At 33.9% G+C, this 22,550-nt stretch overlaps 2 protein-coding genes across 3 annotated transcripts in view; both read left to right on the top strand.

Annotated features, from left to right (window-relative positions):
• The window catches only part of LOC127734629 (NFX1-type zinc finger-containing protein 1-like), a 97,872-nt gene extending 76,512 nt beyond the window's left edge, over positions 1-21,360 (top strand). Inside the window, exons 2-3 of one of the 2 annotated variants that reach the window (XM_052244604.1) lie at positions 8,614-15,050; positions 18,186-21,360. In XM_052244604.1, the coding sequence (XP_052100564.1) occupies positions 8,639-15,050; positions 18,186-19,057 (7,284 nt within the window). In that variant the 5' untranslated portion in view covers positions 8,614-8,638 and the 3' untranslated portion in view covers positions 19,058-21,360. The remainder of the gene's footprint in view (positions 1-8,613; positions 15,051-18,185) is intronic. The other variant, XM_052244606.1, reaches the window with a different exon arrangement.
• Positions 1-21,360, top strand: part of LOC127734628 (NFX1-type zinc finger-containing protein 1-like) — a 58,289-nt gene extending 36,929 nt beyond the window's left edge. Inside the window, exon 3 of the mRNA XM_052244603.1 lies at positions 19,029-21,360. Within this exon, the coding sequence (XP_052100563.1) occupies positions 19,029-19,057 (29 nt within the window). The 3' untranslated portion in view covers positions 19,058-21,360. The remainder of the gene's footprint in view (positions 1-19,028) is intronic.
• Positions 21,361-22,550: the final 1,190 nt, after the last annotated feature.

The raw sequence follows: 22,550 nt of genomic DNA, 5'->3' as shown, positions 1-22,550 counted from the left end.
CGGAAAAGTTTAAGACAGACACCATTGTGTTTGATCTGTACAATATAGACAACACTGTGACTGATTGGTATAACATTGATAATACTGTTACTGGTTAGTATAAGATTGACAACACTGTGACCGATTGGTATAAGATTGAAATTACATTGATTGATAAGTATAAGATGACATTACTGTGACTGATTGGTATAATATCGATAACACTGTGACTGAAAAGTAAAAGATTGACAACACTGTGACTGATAAGTATAATATTGACAACCCTGTGACTGATTGGTATAATATTGATAACACTGTGACTGATTAGTATAATATTGTTAACACTTTAACTCATTGGTCTAATATTGAGACCACTGTCACTGATTAGTGTAAGATTGACATTGAACACTGTGACTGATTGGTGTTTAATTAAGAACACTTTGACTGATTGGTATAATATTGATAACACTGTTACTGATTAGTATAAGATTGCCATCACTGTGACTAAATGGTATAAGATTGCAATCACTGTGACTGAATGGTATAAGATTACCAACATTTAGACTGTTTGGTGTAATATTGACAACCCTGTTACTAAATGGTATAATATTGATAACACTGTGACTGATTGGTATAATATTGACATCACTGTAAGTGATAAGATAAGATCGACATCACTGCGACTGTTTGAAATTATCTTGACAACACGTTATTGATTGTTATTAAAATGACAACACGTTGATTGCTTGGTATAAGATTAAAAACACTGTGATTGAATGGTATAAGATTGATAATACTGGGACAACACTGTGACTGATAAGTATAAGATTGACACCATTGTGACTAATTGGTATCATGTTAACAACACTGTGACTGAATGGTGAAAGATTAATAACACCGTGACTGATTGGTATCAGATTGATAACGCTGACTGATAAGTACAAGATTGACAACACTTTGACTGATTGGTATAAGATTGACATCACTTTGCCTGATAATTATAATAATGACAATACTGTGACTGATTGGTTTAGAATTGAAAACACTGTGACTGATAAGTATAAGATTGACAACATTGTAATTGATAAGTATAAGATTGACATCACTGTGACTAATAAGTATAAGATTAACAACAATGTGACTGATAAGTATAAGAATGACAACACTTTGACTGATTTATTATAGGATTGACATCACTGTAACTGATGTGTATTAGATTGACAACACTGCGACTGGTTGGAATTATATAGACAACTCTTTAATTGATTGATATTAAATTGACATTACGTTGATTGCTTAATATAAGATTGACAACACTGAGTGATTGGTATAATATTGACAACACTGTGACTGCATGGTATCAGATTGACAACACTGTGACTGATTGGTATAGAATTGATAAACACTGTGACTGATTAGTATAAGATTGACAACATTGTGACTGATTAGTATAAGATTGCCATCACTGTGACTGAATGGTATAAGATTGCAATCACTGTGACTGAATGGTATAAGATTACCAACATTTAGACTGTTTGGTGTAATATTGACAACCCTGTTACTAAATGGTATAATATTGATAACACTGTGACTGATTGGTATAATATTGACATCACTGTAAGTGATAAGATAAGATCGACATCACTGCGACTGTTTGAAATTAGATTGACAACACGTTATTGATTGTTATTAAAAATGACAACACGTTGATTGCTTGGTATAAGATTGAAAACACTGTGATTGAATGGTATAAGATTGATAATACTGGGACAACACTGTGACTGATAAGTATAAGATTGACACCATTGTGACTAATTGGTATCATGTTAACAACACTGTGACTGAATGGTGAAAGATTAATAACACCGTGACTGATTGGTATCAGATTGATAACGCTGACTGATAAGTATAAGATTGACAACACTTTGACTGATTGGTATAAGATTGAAATCACTTTGCCTGATAAGTATAATATTGACAATACTGTGACTGATTGGTTTAGAATTGAAAACACTGTGACTGATAAGTATAAGATTGACAACATTGTAATTGATAAGTATAAGATTAACAATACTGTGATTGATTGGTTTAAGATTGACATCACTGTGACTAATAAGTATAAGATTAACAACAATGTGACTGATAAGTATAAAAATGACAACACTTTGACTGATTGGTTTAGGATTGACATCACTGTAACTGATGTGTATTAGATTGACAACACTGCGACTGGTTGGAATTATATAGACAACACTTTAATTGATTGATATTAAATTGACATTACGTTGATTGCTTAATATAAGATTGACAACACTAAGTGATTGGTATAATAATGACAACACTGTGACTGCATGGTATCAGATAGACAACACTGTGACTGATTGGTATAGAATTGATAAACACTGTGACTGGTTAGTATAAGATTGACAACATTGTGACTGATTAGTATAAGATTGACAACACTGTGACTGAATGGTATAAGATTGACAACACTGTGACTGATTGGTATAGGATTGATATCACTGTGACGGATAAGTATAAGATTGACAACATTGTGACTGATTTGTATAATATTGACAACACTGTGACTGATAAGTATAATATTGACGACACTGTGACTGATAAGTGTAATATTGATAACACTGTGACTGTCGGTATGATATTGACATCACTGTAACTGATAGTATAAGATTGACATCACTGCGACTGGTTGAAATTAGATTGACAGCACGTTATTGATTGTTATTAAAATGACAACACGTTGCTTGGTATAAGATTGACACTGTGACTGATTGATATAAGATTGACATTGTGACTGATTGATAAAAGATTGACAACACTGTGACTGATTGGTATAAGATTGACAACACTGTGACTGATTGTTAGTTTTATTTGTATTAGTCTGACATATGATAACACGCTTGACAACACATTGATTGATTTGTATAGTTTGAAATTACTGTGACCATCAACACCGTGACTGGTTGGGATAAGACTGACACTATGGTAACTGCCTTGTATTAATTAATCTGACAAATTGATAACATGGTAGATGTTTTCTATTAGGTTGATAACGCAGTCACTGGTTTGTATTTTAACATTGGACTGTGTAGGAAAGACAAATGCTGTAAAGTTCATCCTTTTTTGCCATTTCCGTCCTTTTCAATGTTAAGCTAGATAAATACGATATTGTTCCTATACTTCAATGTTTGTATTTTTTATCTCTATTTTTAGGTGTGGCCAAAAGACATGATCAATCACTAGTATTAACAATTGGTTAGGTTTGAAAGGCTCATCTGGTTTTGCAGCCATTTTATAGAAAGGACGTTAAATCTTGTAAGTACTCTACTTAAAAATTACAGAACCGACGCATTGCTTTTTATTTAGGTTGTATTGTCCTAACTAATAAAAAAATCATTGAATACATTTTTGGTAACACGTCAAATACTGATTAATCACGATTCTTGACCCACCAACACTGTTTGGCTTATCTCGCCTGAAAGCATACGTCGTTGACCGTCATTCGTAAAATTTTACATTTTCATCTTCTTCTCTTCAACCATTTGGCCAAGTTTACACTTTTCCAGGAAAATTTCTGCATACGACCTCCAATTGGTTTCGTTAGGTTGAGAAAAAAGTTAAACACAATAGAAAATCATTTGTATCTTCTTATCCGATATCGTGTGGCCAATTTTAACCGATCTTTTCAGAAATAATGTATGATATGTCGTCTGCATTGTAATTATTAAATATATTCTTGTATAAAAACGTCAACACAAGGGGCAATCTTGTATTCTGTTTTACCAATTTTACAAAATCTTCTTGTGTATAAGTGCAAAGCTTCTTCTCTGATACCATGTGTCCAATTTTACCTATAATTGACGAATATAAAATTAACTCGCTAATTTAAATAGTAATAATAAAATCACAGAAGGCTCGTTTATAATTATATTGAAATTGAAGAACTCGAGTTGATATCAAGCGATATCGAATTCTCACTCCTTATGAAACCTATAAGTCTCGAGGAATTTTACGAAATTTTGCATGCAACAAAAATGAAGAATTGCATATGAATAAATATACACATATGTACATGTAGCTGTTATAACTTCTGAGATATAGCAAATCAAATATCCGGAAAATAGTATTACAAATGTATAAAATACACGTCAATATCGTACAAAAGATTAGTAATTTTGAATTAAAACTATTGTTTCTCGAAATCCTGTCCTACGAATTTTCTTTAAAAACGATATGTTATTGCTACTGAAATTTCAGATTAATATTATAATAATATATTCGGGGTCACCGAACTCGATTCATGACGGCACTGTGCATAGAAATCTTATTTTTCGACCTTTTTAAGCTCACCTAGCCCGAAGGGCCAAGTGAGCTTTTCTCATCACTTGGCGTCCGTCGTCCGTCGTCGTCGTTAACTTTTTACATTTTGAACTTCTTCTAGAGAACCACTTAATGGAATGAAATAAAACATGGCATGAATGTTCCTTATGAGGTGTTGACAAAGTGTTGTTACTTGGAAGCCGATCCATCATCAAAGATTAAGCCAGAGGGGGACTTCGTTTAACATAGGACCCTATGGGAAATACATACAAATGTCTTCTTTTAGAGAACCACTAAATGGAATGAAATAAAACATGGCATGAATGTTCCTTATGAGGTGCTGACCAAGTGTTGTAACTTTGTAGGCGATCAATCATCCAAGATGACCGCCAGCTGGGACTTAGTTTAACATAGGACCCTATGGGAAATACATACAAATGTTTTCTTTTAGAGAACCACTGAATGGAATGAAACCAAACATGGCATGAATGTTCCAAATGAGGTGCTGGCCAAGTGTTGTTACTTTGTAGCCAATCAATCATCCAAGATGGCTGCCAGCGGGGAACTTAGTTTAACAAAGGACCCTATGGACAATACATACAAAAGTCTTCTTCTTGAAGAACCACTGAACGGAATGAAACCAAACATTGCATGAATGTTCCTTATGAGGTGTTGGCCAAGTGTTGTTACTTTGTATCCAATCAATCATCCAAGATGGCTGCCAGCGGGGAACTTAGTTTAACAAAGGACCCTATGGACAATACATACAAAAGTCTTCTTCTTGAAGAACCACTGAACGGAATGAAACCAAACATTGCATGAATGTTCCTTATGAGGTGTTGGCCAAGTGTTACTTTGTAGCAAATCCATCAACTAAGATGGCTGCCAGCGGGGAACTTAGTTTAACAAAGGACCCTATGGGAAATATATACAAATGTCTTCTTCTAGAAAACCGCTTAATGGATTGAAACCAAACATGGTATGAATGTTTCTTTTGAGATGCTGACCAAGTGTTGTTACTTTGTAGCTGATTTGTCATCCAAGATGGCTACCAGCAGGGGGAGTAAGTTTAACATACACGTAGGACCCTATGGGAAATACATACAAATGTTTTCTTCTAGAGAACCACTGAATAGAATGAAACCACACATGGCATGAATGTTCCTAATGAGGTGCTGACAGAGTGTTGTTACTTTGTAGCCGAACCATCATCCAAGATGGCCGACAGCAGGGGACTTAGTTTAACATAAGACCCTATGGGAAATACATACAAATGCTTCTTCTAGAGGAGCACTGAATGGAATGAAACCAAACATGGCATAAATGTTCCTTATGAGGTGCATGAAGTGTTGCTACTTTGTTGCCGATTTACTGTTCAAGATGGCAATTTTTTATTAAATTTTGGGGCCAATATTAAACCAAATTTGGCCTCAATCATTATTAGGGTATCTGTTATGATTTTAATCTATTTTTACATGATTTCAAAAACCAGAGTAGAATCGGGTGAGCGTTCGTATAATGCTATCATATCGTCGTCGTCGTCGTCCGAAGACACATTTGGTTTCCGGACAATAACTTTAGTTTAAGTAAATGGATCTCTATGACATTTTACCAGAAGGTTCAATACCACAAAAGGAAGGTTCGGATTGATTTTGGGGGTTATTGTACCAACAGTTTAGGAATGAGGGGCAAAAAGGGGCCAAAAACAAGCATTTTTGTAGTTTCCGGACAATAACTTGTGTGTAAGTGTATGGATCTCTCTGAAATTGTACCACAAGGTTTCATATTACAAAGGGAAGGCTGGGATTGAGTTTGGGTGTAATTGCCACAAACGTTCAGGAATAAGGGGCAAAAAAGGGGCCAAAAACAAGCATTTTTCTAGTTTCCTGACACTAACTTGTGTTTAAGTGTATGGATCTCTTTGAAATTGTACTACAAGGTTCCATACCACAAAGGGGAGGCTGGGATTGAGTTTGGGGGTAATTGCCCTAAACGTTTAGAAATTAGGGGCAAAAAAGGGGCCAAAAACAAGCATTTTTCTAGTTTATGGAACTCTCTGAAATTTTTCATTTTTCCTGAAAAGAAAATAATCTTCAAAATTTCCAAAAAAATTTGGGGGGAGGTTTTAAAAAAAATGTAACGGGCATTACTCTGTATTTTTTGTACCTACTCATTATTTCGGGATCTATGTATCCGGGATCAATAACTCCATTTTGCCCGTTAGCATAGGGAACTAGCTAATGTAAAGTTTCTCCGTAAGCTCACTAAGTACTGTCTATATAACGAAGTCCGTTTAATGTTCACATGTTTAATCATATATATAATCTTCATATAACAGTACATATATAATAAATATTCACAATTATAATTTCCAATAAACGTTCGTACATACAACTTGGTACTTCAAGCTACTACTGACCAATATAATATTTCCCACAAGATCGTGCTATAAACATCTGTTCTTAATTTAGACTAAACATTGCTTTATGGTTTTAGAGTATTTTGATAAACTTATAAATGTTATTGCAACTCTACTATGCAACCCATGTACCGTATAAACTGTCACATTAATCAAGATGAAAGATCATTAAACTGATTAAGTATTGACCATCAACTCTTTGATGTATTTATTTTCAAATTTTTTTTTGGGGGGTTCATATTTTTATTTAAAAAAAAAATTTTTTGGGGGGACAAATTTTTTGTGGGGATTTTTTTTTTTTCATAATTTTTGGGGTTTTTTTTCCCAAAATTTTCCATTTTTACATTGATTATTTCTGATTTATATATAAAAGCAACAAATACTGATATGGCAGGAGATACACACCAAACAGGGTGTGTAAATTATTATATATAACAGATTAACTAAGTATTGTGCAACAGCACAGTATTGCGCAATAGCACAGTATTGCACAATAGCAAGAAATCTTCAATTGAAAATAAATACAAATCTTTTAACCAATTTCAATGGGATTAAATTAAGTCTTTAATTTTTGGGGGTTCTAACCTTGTATTACTATTTTGGATATTGGGTCCCATTTTTAAATTGGTCTACATTGAGGTCCAAAGGGTCCAAAATTAAACTTTGTTTGATTTCATCAAAAACTGAATTATTGCGGCTCTATGATATGCTGAATCTTATTGTGCATTTAGATTTTTTATTTTGGGCCCTGTTTTCTAATTAGTCCATATTAAGGTTTGAAGGTCCAAAATTAAACTTTATTTGATTTCAACTAAAACTAAATTTTGGGTGTTTTTTATATGCTGATTCTAACCATGTTGTTAGATTTTGGATATAAGACCATACTAGGTAAATCAAATTTCCCATTTCAAATTTTTAAGATCTTGACCACATTTATTTTGTGTCAGAAACCTATTATGTCAAAAATTTGATCACAATCCAAATTCAGACAGTATCAAGCTTGAATATTGTGTCCAAACTTGCCCCAACTGTTTAGGGTTCGACCTCTGCGATCGTATCAGGCTGCGCTCGGCGAAGCATTTTATTTAGATATAACAGAGACATTTGAATGATTCATACAGCAAAAACGAATTCGTTGACCCCCTATCATTTTCATATCAATAAAACGGAAATGTTAGTGGCAATTATATATTATTTTCAAAGAATATTCGTAGGATAGGTTTTTCAGAGAAGGCAATTTAAAGTCAAATTATTCAATAATGTTCGCGATATTTACGTGCACTGCATCCTATATAATGTATTCTTTCCACAGAAAATTCATTTGGCTATTTCTCCGAAGAATACAAATTTCTGTACTGTATATTTTTTTCGATATTCATATGCAGTTCCACATGTTATAATTTCAAAATGTAAGGATATTGAAAGAAGGTTATTAAAAGAAATTCATGTTTATTTTACAATGACTCAACTTTTATTTATTAAGAAATTAATCCGAAAAGTTACAATCTGCGTTAATAAGAATTACTTCATAGGGGAGGGTTGGGCGCCCGCTAACATGTTTAACCCCGCCACATTCTGTATGTGCCTGTCCCAAGTCAGGAGCCTGTAATTCAGTGGTTGTCGTTTGTTGCTGTGTTACATATTTGTTTTTCGTTCATTATTTAAATAAGGCTGTTAGTTGCTTCGTTTGAATTGTTTTACATTTGTCATTTCGGGGCCTTTTATAGCTGACTATGCGGTATGGGCTTTGCTTATTGTTGAAGGCCGTACGGTGACCTATATATGTTAATTTCTGTGTCATTTGGTCTCTTGTGAAGAGTTGTCTCATTGACAATCATACCACATCTTCTTTTTTATATTGAATATCTTTTTAGGTAATCAAACAGAAAAAAATTGACAATGGCTTCAAAAGGTCCAGACAAACTTCAACCTACAGATTTTATAGAGAAATTATACATATCAAACCTCCAAAGTGAAGAGTTATTAGAGATATTGGTAAAGGCAATGAAAGTAATAAATAGGGCGATTGATAATACGAAACTATCAGATGATTATTTATCTTTGCTTGTCCATCTTATAGCAAAGGCTTCTACTTGTACGGAACAGAGAAGGAAACAGGAAGTCTTTCAGCTGTTGAATATGCTGTCGGATTCTTCACTGATCACAACCAGGAGTATTCCATTGCTTGTAGGGGTAACATGTAACAACTCCCGTGATCATGATTTTCATTGTTTATTATCCGATTACTTAACAATACTTCAGGAACTATATCAACGTATGCCTCATTTGTGTACAACTCCACAAGTTATTGGACTGGTAGAATTTTTGAAGGAACAAATAAGGGAATGTGATGATTGGGAAGGAACAGAAATGATGCTTGACACTGTGTTTGAATTGAAGAATGACATTATGAAGATTGCCGAGGAACGATCAAAGCCAAAACATGTAAAAAAGCAAGACATTGAAGACAAGTTTGCCCCTCCAGAGGATTTCCGAACTATGTCAGTTATTCCTGGGCAGAACGACGTTCTATACGCTACAAATTTCTTAAGACGAAACAAAGTTAACGGGAAATATTTGAATTTAGATCATTATTTAGATGTACAGTTTAGGTTGTACAGAGAAGACTGTGTGTCACCTCTCCGAGATGCTCTTTTGGAATTTAAACAGAAAGATAATGAAAAGAGGAGTGGAAAATTTAGATTAGAAAGTGGTCTTGTGTATAGAAACGTAGTGGTAGTGAAACAGAGCACTTCGATAGATAATGGGGAAGTTTTTGAACTACAACTAGACCCAGACCATTGTAAAAAGATAAACTGGATAAAATCAAAGAGACTCATTTATGGTGCTTTATTGCTTGTTTCTTTTGATCGGTTCAACACAATTTTCTTCGCTGTTGTAGCTGAAAGTGAGAGAGAAACTTTACAAAAGAAAGGTTGCTTTGCTGTACAAGTTTTTAAGTCTGGAAACAATTTCAAACTTCCAAGAAATGAATATGGTATAATGATAGAGGCGACATCAGCGTATTTTGAAGCTTACAAACATGTACTAAAAGCCTTACAGCGCATAAAGGAGGAAACGTTCCCCTTCCAACGATATCTTGTTCATTGTGAAAAAGATGTTAGTATGCCATCGTACATTTTAAAAGATTGTGTATATGATCTAAGACCTTTAATTAAAAATTTCCGTATTGGCATAGAAAATACTCTACGTGGAAATCGTAGAATTGGTATACCTAAACAGACACCAACAAATGATGTAAGGTTGTTTCAGGAAGACTGGCCGTCAACTGCTGTATTAAGGATGGATGAATCGCAGAGAAAAGCGTTTATTTCAGCACTAACAAAGGAATTTGTGCTCATCCAAGGCCCACCAGGAACTGGAAAGACGTACCTTGGATTGCAAATTGCTAAAGCATTACTGCATAATAGTAGCAGATGGCTCCAAATTGATTCCATTGGTGTGGATGAAGAGGATCCAAAACCTACTCGTAACGCTCGAAGACCTGCAGCATTACTGAAACCGTACATGTTAGTTGTTTGTTATACAAACCATGCATTAGATCAGTTTGTTGAAGGAATTGTTGATTTTATGCCGGAAAATTTATTTGATGGTCGTTTCCCCAGAGTAGTTAGATTTGGAAGCCGTTGTAAAAATCCGAAAGTTGAAGAACTTTCGATAAAAAATTTACGGAGAAAAGTTCGACGGGAATTTGATAATCACCGAGCTGGTGTACTTGAAAAAGCAACAGCAGCTAAAAGGAAAATAAAAAAGATTCGGGAAACAATCGAGGCATTACAAAGCAGAAATATTGTTTTATGGTTCAATATTTTGAAATGTGTTCTTTCAGAAAATCATGCAAATCAATTTGGAGACAATAAAGGTGTTGTTTGGTTGCAGTGGCTACATGTGTTAGAACAGTCATGGTATAAAGAAGTGAACAAGCATTATCAAAATCAACAAACTGACAAGGAAATCAAAGATAAACTTAGTGCTATTGAGACTGAACATAAAGAGGAAGAATTAATTACAGTAATTTCTGAGTCGGAACATGCATACAACGACCGGTACTTAGAGGTTGATGATGTTGGTTTAACGCTTAACACTGAATCCATTGGTCTCGATCTGGACAAGCAATATGAAAATCAGCTGCAGAGAACAAAAAAACTTGAAGAAAAATGTCGATTAATTTTGCGTTTGGAAAAAGAGAAAGCAGCAAAGGAATTGCATTACGGCGAAAACATGTCCGAAGCCCAAATCAATGAAATACAAAATATCTGGACACTTTCGATGGAAGATCGTTGGAAAATGTATAGGTATTGGTTAATGCAGTACATTAAGATACTTCACGAGCAGCTGCGCACCAGTGAACAGGAATTTAATGAAATATTTGACGACTACATGCGTGCCAGTAAGGAATTAGACGAATTTATCATGCAACAGACAACGGTTATCGCCATGACTACAACCAATGCAGTGCGATACAGTGAATCTTTACACAAAGTTGGACCTCTTATCACCATAATTGAAGAAGCGGCAGAAGTGCCTGAGGCTCATATAATAACTGCAATCAGCCCAAGATGTAAACATTTGATTTTGATTGGGGACCATAAGCAATTGGAACCAAAACCAGCCGTTTATAACCTTGCCATTAGATATAATCTATCTGTCTCCCTGTTTGAAAGAATGGTAAAGAACGAATTGAGTTACCACTGCCTTCAACGACAACATCGAATGAGACCAGAAATTTCAGAACTGGTACGCCACATATATGATGTTCTTTATGACAACGAAAATGTATATGAATATCCCCCGATTAAAGGGGTTCGGAAAAGTTTGTTCTTCATCACACATAACAAAAAGGAAGCTTTCAAGGATGAAGGAAGAAGTTTTTCAAACGAATACGAAGCTGAATATCTCAGAGAGCTTTGTCTTTATCTGCTTAAACAGGGATACAAACCATCTGATATTACGATTATTGCAGCATACACTGGTCAGATGTTCTGCTTAAAAGAAAAAATGCCTAGATCGAAATTCGAAGGAGTGAACATTTGTGTGCTTGACAATTATCAAGGCGAAGAAAATGAAATCATTCTTTTATCATTAGTGCGCAGCAATGCCAAAGGCGATATTGGATTCTTAAATCGGGAAAACAGAATTTGTGTGGCTTTGTCAAGAGCTAAACAAGGTCTTTTTATAATTGGAAACAGCTCTACGTTGACAATGAAGTCTCAGCATTGGCAGACTATTATTAAAAAACTACAAATTCAGGAGGTAGACAGCGATGAAAACGAAACAATTCCTAAATACACTTCGCTTGGAAAGGCATTACCATTGTACTGTCAAAATCACCCATTAAACGAAGGAATTCTAGCCGAGTCGCCTAGTGACTTCAAGAAAGTAAAAGATGGAGGCTGTGATCTTCCATGTGAATTTGGATTACCATGCGGACATGCGTGTCGATACGATTGTCATCCATTTGACATGGAACATAAAACATATAAATGCAACAAACAATGTTCGCAGACTTGTGAAGAAGGACATAAATGCCGTAAGAGATGCCATTTTGGTGATTTATGTTATTGTAGTGTAGTAATGACAAGAGAACTAAAATGTGAACACACAATTAATCTTCAGTGCCACGAGGATTATTCTGAATACCCATGTCCAGCTGAAGTAACCAGAACTTTATTATGTGGACATGCTGCAACTATGAAATGCTGCATCGATCCAGATTCTATTCTCTGTAAAGTCATTGTTGACAGAGAACTAGAATGTGGACATACAACACAGTTAAAATGTCATGTTGATCCAAAACGCCTGAAGTGTGTAACAGTCCTAACAGAGACACGATCAAAGTGTGAACATGAATTCGAACGTCAGTGTCATGACGTTAATTATGAGAGGTTAAATGAGTGTAGAGTTTTGATAAAAGAAAAACGATCCTCCTGTGACCATGTGATCGAACGGCATTGTTTTGACACCAAATTTGAAATGCGTATTAAGTGCAGCGTTACTGTAACAATGAACAGATCATCATGTGGACACGAATATCAAAGGCAGTGTCATGACCAATTGTATGAGATGCGTCATGAATGCAATGACACTGTAACTGAACAATGGTTATCGTGTGAACATAGCTATATAAGATATTGCTATGATTCTAACTATGTTCAGAGGCACACATGTCAGGTTGTAATTCCTGACAAAAGAGATGATTGTGGTCATGAATATGTAAGGAAATGTTCTGATACGAATTATCAGATGGAACACAAATGCAGCGTCAACGTAGAAAAAGAATTCCCACTTTGTGGCCATAAAGTGATGCTCCCATGCCATCAAGATGTTAAGTCGGTAAAATGTAAAGAAAAAGTTACAACTTTCTTTGAATGCAAACATTCCAAGACACACGAATGTAGCGTAAGTAATTCAATCAAATGTACCGACAAATGCAATGAAATATGCAAAAACGGCCATCAGTGTATAAAATTATGTCATTTCCCAACATCCTGTGACTGCAAAGTGCTAACTAAAACCATTTTAAAAGGCTGTCAACACCATCAAAGTATCCCATGTTCAGCCGACCCTAAAGCATATCCGTGTAAAGCAATGGTGAAGAAAGTTCTTACTTCATGCGGCCATACTCAGGAAATGGAATGCCATATAGACCCCGAAACTGTAACATGTAAATTTGTAGTCATGAAATCTTTGCCTAAATGTGGACATAAGAAAATGGTTATATGTTCAGCAAATGTTTCAGACGTTAAATGTACAATAGAGGTAAAAATGGAATTGGAAAAATGCGGACATTTAGCTAAGATAAAATGCTGGGAGAAACGAACTATGATTTTACCAGAAATTAAATGTTCAGAGATTGTAGCACACAAACGCTCCGACTGTGACCATATTGTAACATCGCAATGTTGGGAAATATCAAAAAAAGAGTTACCTAAATGCAAGGAATTCGTAGACACGTCACTTTCATGCGGCCATTTTATAAAAAGCGTATGCGGTGAGTCTGAAGAAAAACTCTGTGACAAGAAGTGTGAAAAACCATTGTCATGTGGACATCCCTGCCCGGGGTCATGTTATGCATGTCGAGAAAATGACCACCATAGTGAATGCACAAGCCACTGTGAAAAAGAATTGTTATGTGGTCATGCCTGTCCAAGTAAAGCTTGCACGAAGTGCAGTCCCTGTCAAAAGTCTTGTTTATTTGCATGTTCACATTCGAAATGTTATTCTAAATGCACGGATCCATGCACACTGTGCAAGAAAGAATGTCCATGGGAATGTAAACATTATAAGTGTACCAAATTATGCTTCGAAGAGTGCAACCGCCAAAGATGTAATTATAATTGCGATAGAACTTTGTCTTGTGGCCATCAGTGTCCTGGGTACTGCAGTGAACCGTGTCCACTGCAGTGTGCTGGTTGTAAACCTGAAATGTATGTGTTTAAAGATCCTACTAAAGATAACATAATTGTAACATTGGTACACTGTGGTCACTCCTTTGAAAGCAGTTATCTTGATGCTTGTATGGATCAGATGACACATGACTTAGTGTCAAAATGCCCATGTTGTAGAACAATTATTTGTTATCATCCAAGGTATGAACTGATTTTGAAAAGGCAAAAAATGGCGCTAGAAGATGTTAAAAAACAAATTGGTAAAGTGCGAATAAATTCCAAAACGCTATATCCTGCGTGTGAAGCGGGAATACTAAAATCATTTGAACAGTATACAACAAGCATTGCAACATATCTTCACATTGTTCAGCATACACAGTATAAAACTGAGTTTGATCAAGAATTCCAAGATGCCGAGAAATTGACCGAATCTATTCTCGAAGATATTGAAACAACTGATTCAACTTCATTCGAAAATTGCTTACCAATTTCTAAGAAGATATTAATTTTGCATATCCAATGGATTTTGTGCCTTTTCACGACAAAGCCAGAACTATTAAAGAAATATTACATTGCGGATTGGTTTCCGCCATTGGTTAAGTCTATGAAAAATTATTCAAAAGATTTTCCACTTGAACTGGTCCAGTCGATGGAAAACATTTTAAAAGAAAATGATCGAACATTGACCGACCCGAATGGTCATCTCACGATAACCGGCCATGATATAGTTGTAGTTGTACGTGTGATGGAGAAACAAATTAAACTGGAACAGCTAAATGAGATATTAAAACCTTTTATTGTTGACATGGAAGGCGACGGATACTTGGCCAATACAAGACGATATCCCAAATTACGGGATGTGGTTGGCATACATAGCAGTGATTGGACAATATGTCAAAAAGGTAAACTATGTATTATTGAGTCATTTACTTGTCAATGCATTCACACATATATTTAAAATAGCATATCAACAACAACACAATTCAATAACGTAGAGATAACGTAGGGTCTTCAATAATAAAAAAAATCGAAGATTCTACATATACATAAACATCTTAAAACGGAAAACTGTTTTTCATTTTTGTGTTTTAAGACCAGACTTGCGTTTTACAAAAGTTCATTCCATATATACGTTTTACGATGAGTCGTTAATCATTAACAAAGCATATAAATTTCTGATGATCGTCTATCGTGCGATCTTTAATTATTCATTACTTGAATAATGAATAATTACAGAATTATACACAAAACAAAAATAAAAATGAAAATATTTAATTTTCTGTTTAAGGTGTTTTTTTCTGTACTTTTTATCGGGAACTCTCTGATACTATAGCAAAATATATTATATAGCCAACTTTATATAAATAAGTGGAGAGCTACCATATAGTCACAGAGATCCATCAAGACAAACCGTCATTTTCATGGATCACCGACTGCTTAAAAACCTTTACTTTTTGGCACTTGAATAAATCACTTATTACGTGTAATAGCGTTTATTTGGTTTATTGAATCCTTTCAATGTCACCATACCTTCATACAGGGTTCACCTGACCATGTATCAATTCCAGTGATTAAAGTTTCGTGTTCAAGTCCGTATCGAAGAAACTGTTAACAATAGGTCAACCGTACTTGGAATACGCAAGGTGTCCATGTCTGGCATGTTTCATCCAACAGCGGCTACATTTTCATTGTTCATACATATAAATCAATGAGAAGTTTTCATTGTTAGGTTTGTTTCTCGATATTATACGCAATAGTTTAACTATATTTGTTATATGGAATGACTGTAATTTGTTCATGTCTTTCTAGCAGGATTCAACTGATCTTGATCTCATTTTTATGGTTCATTTGTCAATGTTGCGTTTTTCAGATATTGTAAGCAATTTGTCAATTTGTTATGTGTACATGTCCGTCTGGTAGGTGTCATCTGAATTTTGCATCATTTTCATGGTTTATTGTTCAGTGTGAAGTTTTTTGTAGATAGGTCTATTTCTTAGAAACTATAATCAATAGATCAAATATATTTGGTGAACATATTGTAGGGTGTAAATGTCTGTCCGGCAGGTTTCATCTGCTGTTGACCTCATATGGATGGTTCATTGGTCAATGTTACGTTTTCGTGGTTTGGTCCGGTTCTCAAATATTGTAAAATTGAGGCAAAAGATACCAGAGGAACATTCAAACTCATAAATGTTAGCAATGTCTGAACCATTTGGTGTACACAATTATTGTAATGCATACATGCCCGTATGGCAGGTTTCATTTGATCTTGACCTCATTGTCATAGTTCATGCGTTATATTATTTCTAGTGGTTAAGTCTGTTTCTGAGATACTATATGTTATATAGATACAATGGATAAGCGTGGATTCTTGAAAAAGAAACCATGAGCCCGGAGGGCGAATGGTTTGTTTTTTCATGAATCTACGCTTATCCATTGTATCTATAACTTAAACTATTGTGTTAATTTCTTTTCAAAATTAAAGCCTTTTCTTAATTAGAAGGTATTGTAAGTGAGTTTAAATTACCATGTTATCGTGTCCAACGATGCATTGATAAATCTCAGATCACAATTAATTGGTTAACAAAATACAAATATAACACTTCTACCTTTAAAGATCTTTATATTACCAGGCATATGAATATTATCTGTTTATACAAAATAAGACATATTCGAAATTATTTCTAATAAAATTGAAAATGGAAATGGGGAACGTGTCAAATACAAATATAATAAGTATGTTATCGAAACTTTTCTAACACTCTAGGCACATCACGATTTTCTCGCATAGGAATTTGCGAACAAACCTTTGTAAAATTATGTAGTAAAACAGATGAAATCATACTATATTTATAAAACAAAAATTGACAAATAGAATGTAATCATTTTTGTTTCAAACATGTGAAATAGCCGATAATAATATATAAAAAAACGGTAAAACTCGCTATTATTACAAAAATATCCGCTATAACTTGCAAAATTAGAAAAAAACAAGGATAGCTTAAGAATTGGAACAACAGAGAGAATACAGGGATTCGAACCTAAACCGACAAATCCCGATCTTTAACGCATTGATTTTAACCATGCTAACCTCGCGGCTACCAACTCATACTATACGACCGCCTATTGTGTCTATATAAAGGTACAAGCCCTGTGTGTCCTATGAACCGATGTATATCAGATGTTCATTTAAATATATAAAATAAACATCTATAGTGTAACCCATTGGTAGCCGAGAGGTTTCGTCGGTGTGTTGATGTCAGTCACACATAACAGATTTCAAGGAAGGGTTCGATTCCCAGTGAAGGCATATAAAAATTACAAAAATTAAAGGTAAGTTTTTAAATTAATTCCATTAGTGAACAGAAATCAGTAAATTAGCCAATTCAAACTTAAAGAAATTAGGCACACAAAGGAAACAATTGAATATAATTTGGTGAGTCAATTTCAGCGGCAGATTTAGGAAGCGTTGATTCTAGAAAAAGAATCCACGGTAAATGAATAGGCTGACGTCATCACAATGGTTTAAGTATATATAACAAGTTAACTATATATAAATAGAAGTGTGAAATGATTGTAAGGTGTGTATATCTGCTTGGTAGGGTCTTCTGACCTTGACCTATTTTCAAGGTTCTTTTTTCAATGTTTAAGTTTTTTGTGATGTCTGTCGCTCAGCAATAGCAATAGGTTAATTAGTTTTGGTGTATGGAATAATTGTATTGTGTGCATGTCCGCCTGGAAGGGTTTATAATTATCTGACATTGAACTCATTTTCATGGATCATTCATAATGTAAACCGTATGTTATACTTGTAGTAAAACCTTTCTCTTAAAGACTTTCAGTCAAAATTCAATCATGATCAGTAAGGCAGACGAGACATTTCAGCATGTACACTCTTGTTTTAAATAGTGAAATGTTTTCTCAATGTTGTCATTTATTTGAAGTTCCATACAAGTAAAAACATTGTTACAGTTTCTTAATCCATAAAATTATGCCTAGTAGAATTTATATTTAAATATTTGTATATTAAATTTTAGGGCATGCTATGCCTATGCTCATGGACTGTTCTTGTCACATATGTGAAGGTAACGATAATCAACAAAAAGAATTCAAGTATTATGATGGACTACATTTTGCCACACATGGAAAGACAAAGCAAAGGACCAATAAAAAAAACAAGGTGTCTATTGGTAGTGGGAAAAAAAGTATTATTTGTAATGACAAACAAGCAGATTTTAGCGATGACGTTGGAAATATGAATTCGCCTCAAAAGTTGCAGCTACCTTCGAGAAACAAACGTAATAGTGAAAACTTCCGCGGAGGTCGGGGACAAAATCGTAGAGGTCGTTGGAAGGGAATTGAGAAAACAATGCAGGTGGAAACAGACAATATAGGTGATAATACAAGTCGTGGTGGTAGAGGCGGTGAATTTAAAAGAGACGGACATCGAGATGATCATCAGGACAGAGGAAGTCGGGGATATCGCGGCCGTGGTCGAGGTCGTGGTGGTAACAGAGGTCGTGGTCATGAAGACAACAAATATGAAAATGAAAGTCCTGATGGTAGAAGTCTAGATTTCAATCGTGGACAAGGTCGTGGTAATAACAGAGGTCGTGGTAGGGGTCGTGGTCATGAAGACAACAAGTATGGAAATGAAAGTCGTGGTGGTAGAAGTCGAGAAATCAATCGTGGACAAGGTCGTGGTGGTAATAGTGGTCGTGATAGGGGTCGTGGTCGTGTTCATGAAGACAACAATAATGGAGATGAAATTCCTGATAGAAGAAGTCGAGAATTCAGTAGAGACAGACATCAAGATGATTCTAATGACAGAGGAATTCAGGAATATCGCGGCCGTGGACGAGGTCGTGGTGGAAACAGAGGTCGTGGTAGGGGCCGTCGTGGTCGCTGATAAAAACTATTGATAATAGCGTTTTTACAAATATGTACAATATTTTATCAATATAATGTACCCGAAGTTATCAATTACTATTAATTCAGTTCAAAATTTGTAAATAACTGTTGGTTACAAATAAATGTAGTGGATTCGTTATTATTCGTGGGATACACATTGTTGGATTTTGGGGGTAAAAGTGAACAACGATTTTAGGCATATCATAAATAATCCAAACAGTCTATGTTTGTAAGTAGGATGTTTTCAAATCCACACAATCAAGTATTGACAAATTTTTTTTTTTCTCAATGTGCGAAAATTGCTTTACCCATTTTAAATGATTCAACAGTATGCTTAAATACAGTGAAAGTTCAATAATCCCTAACCTCTTGAGAAAATGATATTAGGATATTTTTATATCCGGGAAATGCATTGCTTTTCATTTCGTACATTAAAAGTGTTTGGACGGATGAATATTTTAACCTTCCGACAGTCAAATCAACTAAGACTATCACATAAGCCTTGATGATCACTCTAATACTTAAAAAATATTTCCCCAATGTTTCAATTGTCAATATTCATAAAATGTACAATATGCAAGTGTGTCGAAAAATATCAGATTAAATTCAACACTATGTAATTTGTAAGAAAACATACACATGTGATGATTTCTGAAACATTTGTTTTGAATTAAATACAGTTTTCTTTTAAATATAATTAAAAAATAATTTTAGTAGGCGATGTTAACATATGTAATCAAGAATGAATTGGTTTTATGACATTTGTAGGAATTGGAACATAAAGACTCGTATTTTTATATCTTTGTCAAAAAAATATATATATAAAAACAATGAGGTCGTTTTAAGTGTGCATGAAATATCTGCCACTGAATGTTAGGCGAACAATAATCAATCATGTGTATTAATGAAATAATGAAATGTTTGAGTTGTCACTGTTGTATTCGTGTATTGCCATTTATTTGATATGTAAGTTGTAATTCCTTCAGTTGCTAACATGAAGTTATTCTTTCTGTTATTTAGTTCAATATTAGTATTGGTTTTTTTTTTGTATTTGTATTTTATTGTTTTATTGCAAAAGCACAAATTTATCAATACCATAAACACAAGTAATATGTCTATGTAACACCTTAAAAGTCATATTCAAAACATACATAAAGTTTTGGTATTTGCTAACAAATGTTTGACAAATTTTTACTTAGGTGGTTTTGATGGGCGCCATTTTTATGAAACTTTTAAGATATAAAATGTTAGTTATTGTAGTACTTGCAGTCATAGGAGTCATTGGCATATGCCCTTAGCAATTTTTTTAACGTGTGAATTTTTCTATGAACGAATTTTCTGTTCGGGCAATTCCCATTTTGTTTTACTTATTTGTATTGCTATTTTTGTACTTTTTATATAATTCTTTGCTAACAATATAATTAGGCATCGTGATTATTTTTTACAGTTTTTTTCAAAGGTTCAAAAACGTTGTCTAAATTAAGAGACAATTCAAAGGTCAAGTACTTTTAGATGAACACAGAATATATGTTCAATGTTTATAGGCCATTTGGTTTCTTATTTGAAATGTTTTATCTTTTGTTATGTCGGGGCTTTTTTTAGTTTGCTATGCGGTATTTTATTTGCTCATTGTAGAAGGTCATATAACATCTATGTCATTTGGTCTCCGGTGGATAGTTGTCTCATTGGCAATCATACATGTACCACATCTCATTATTTTATAAAGCAATTAAGTCGCAATTTTTTTCTGAAAAAAAACCAAAACAAAACAAATATTTTCTAAGATGTTTAGTTTTTTCTTAGACTTTTTGAAAAGGGGGTGTTTAGAATGAATATTTATTCTTACAAATAATATCTAAAAAAAATCACGGTCATTACTGTTATTACTACTTTTATTGTTGTTGTTATTTTTGATAATTTAAGATAGTTGAGTTCCTGTTTAACCATGTATAAAATTATGAAGTCTACACAAGTTAATTACTTGATTTTTTACCAGACTTTTCGTGTGAAGCATTGATACAATGTAGCTCAATACAAACTATATTAGTTTAATTTTTTCAACTACAGTCATCGTTTTAAACAATATGTATTATACTAAGAATTTCGATTTTCGCATAGTATAAATTTGATAGATACTAGAAGTGTATAATAGATCTAATATGATTTGAGCAATAAATATATAAGTTTCAATAGACAAGCGAGCTATACTTTAATGTAATTTTTTTACCATTATGTTTTTATGGCTAACAATTTTGCAAAGTAATTGCAATTTTAACAATTAAACTGTCAGCATTTCTAGAATTTTGCTTTTCCTTTATCTATGATTTCACCATGGAGTTACAAATCTCAGCTTTTATTTTATTTTATATATCCGTAATTAGTCCCCTACCGACGAAGTCGAAGGGGACTTTAGGTTTGCACTCTGTCCGTCTGTCTGTCTGTCTGTCCATCCGTCAGTCCGGCAAATCAGTTTTCCACACTTTTTTTCTTCATGCTTGAAGATATTGATTTGATATTTGGTGCATTGTTTTATAATGACAAGTTACAGATCAAGTTCGAATTTTATTTCGGTCTGATGATTTTGTGCAGAGTTATGGTCCTTTGACTTAGAAAATTTACTAAAATAATCAGTTTTCCGCACTTTTTTTTTGTCATTCTTCAAGATATTGATTTGATAATTGATATATAGTTTTATCATGACAAGTTACAGTTCAAGTTTGAATTTTGTTCCGGTCTGATGATTTTGTGCAGAGTTATGGTCCTTGAACTTAGAAAATTTACTAAAATAATCAGTTTTCCACACTTTTTTTCGTCATTCTTGAAGATATTGATTTGAAAATTGGTATATAGTTTTATCATGACAAGTTACAGATCAAGTTTGAATTTTGTTCCGGTCTGATGATTTTGTGCAGAGTTATGGTCCTTTGACTTAGAAAATTTACTAAAATAATCAGTTTTCCGCACTTTTCTTTGTCATTCTTAAAGACATTGATTTGATAATTGATATATAGTTTTATCATGACAAGTTACAGTTCAAGTTTGAATTTTGTTCCGGTCTGATGATTTTGTGCAGAGTTATGGTCCTTGAACTTAGAAAATTTACTAAAATAATCAGTTTTCCACACTTTTTTTCGTCATTCTTGAAGATATTGATTTAAAAATTGGTATATAGTTTTATCATGACAAGGTACAGATCAAGTTTGAATTTTGTTCCGGTCTGATGATTTTGTGCAGAGTTATGGTCCTTGAACTTAGAAAATTTACTAAAATAATCAGTTTTCCGCACTTTTTTTTTTTGTCATTCTTAAAGATATTGATTTGATAATTGATATATAGTTTTATCATGACAAGTTACAGATCAAGTTTGAATTTTGTTCCGGTCTGATGATTTTGTGCAGAGTTATGGTCCTTTGACTTAGAAAATTTACTAAAATAATCAGTTTTCCGCACTTTTCTTTGTCATTCTTAAAGACATTGATTTGATAATTGAT

Source organism: Mytilus californianus, unplaced genomic scaffold (assembly GCF_021869535.1).
Source record: "Mytilus californianus isolate M0D057914Y unplaced genomic scaffold, xbMytCali1.0.p SCAF_3, whole genome shotgun sequence".
In the NCBI taxonomy this organism is placed as follows: Eukaryota; Metazoa; Mollusca; class Bivalvia; order Mytilida; family Mytilidae; genus Mytilus; species Mytilus californianus.
Note: the sequence above shows the minus strand (reverse complement) of the source record. Positions and strands in the feature narration are given on the sequence as shown.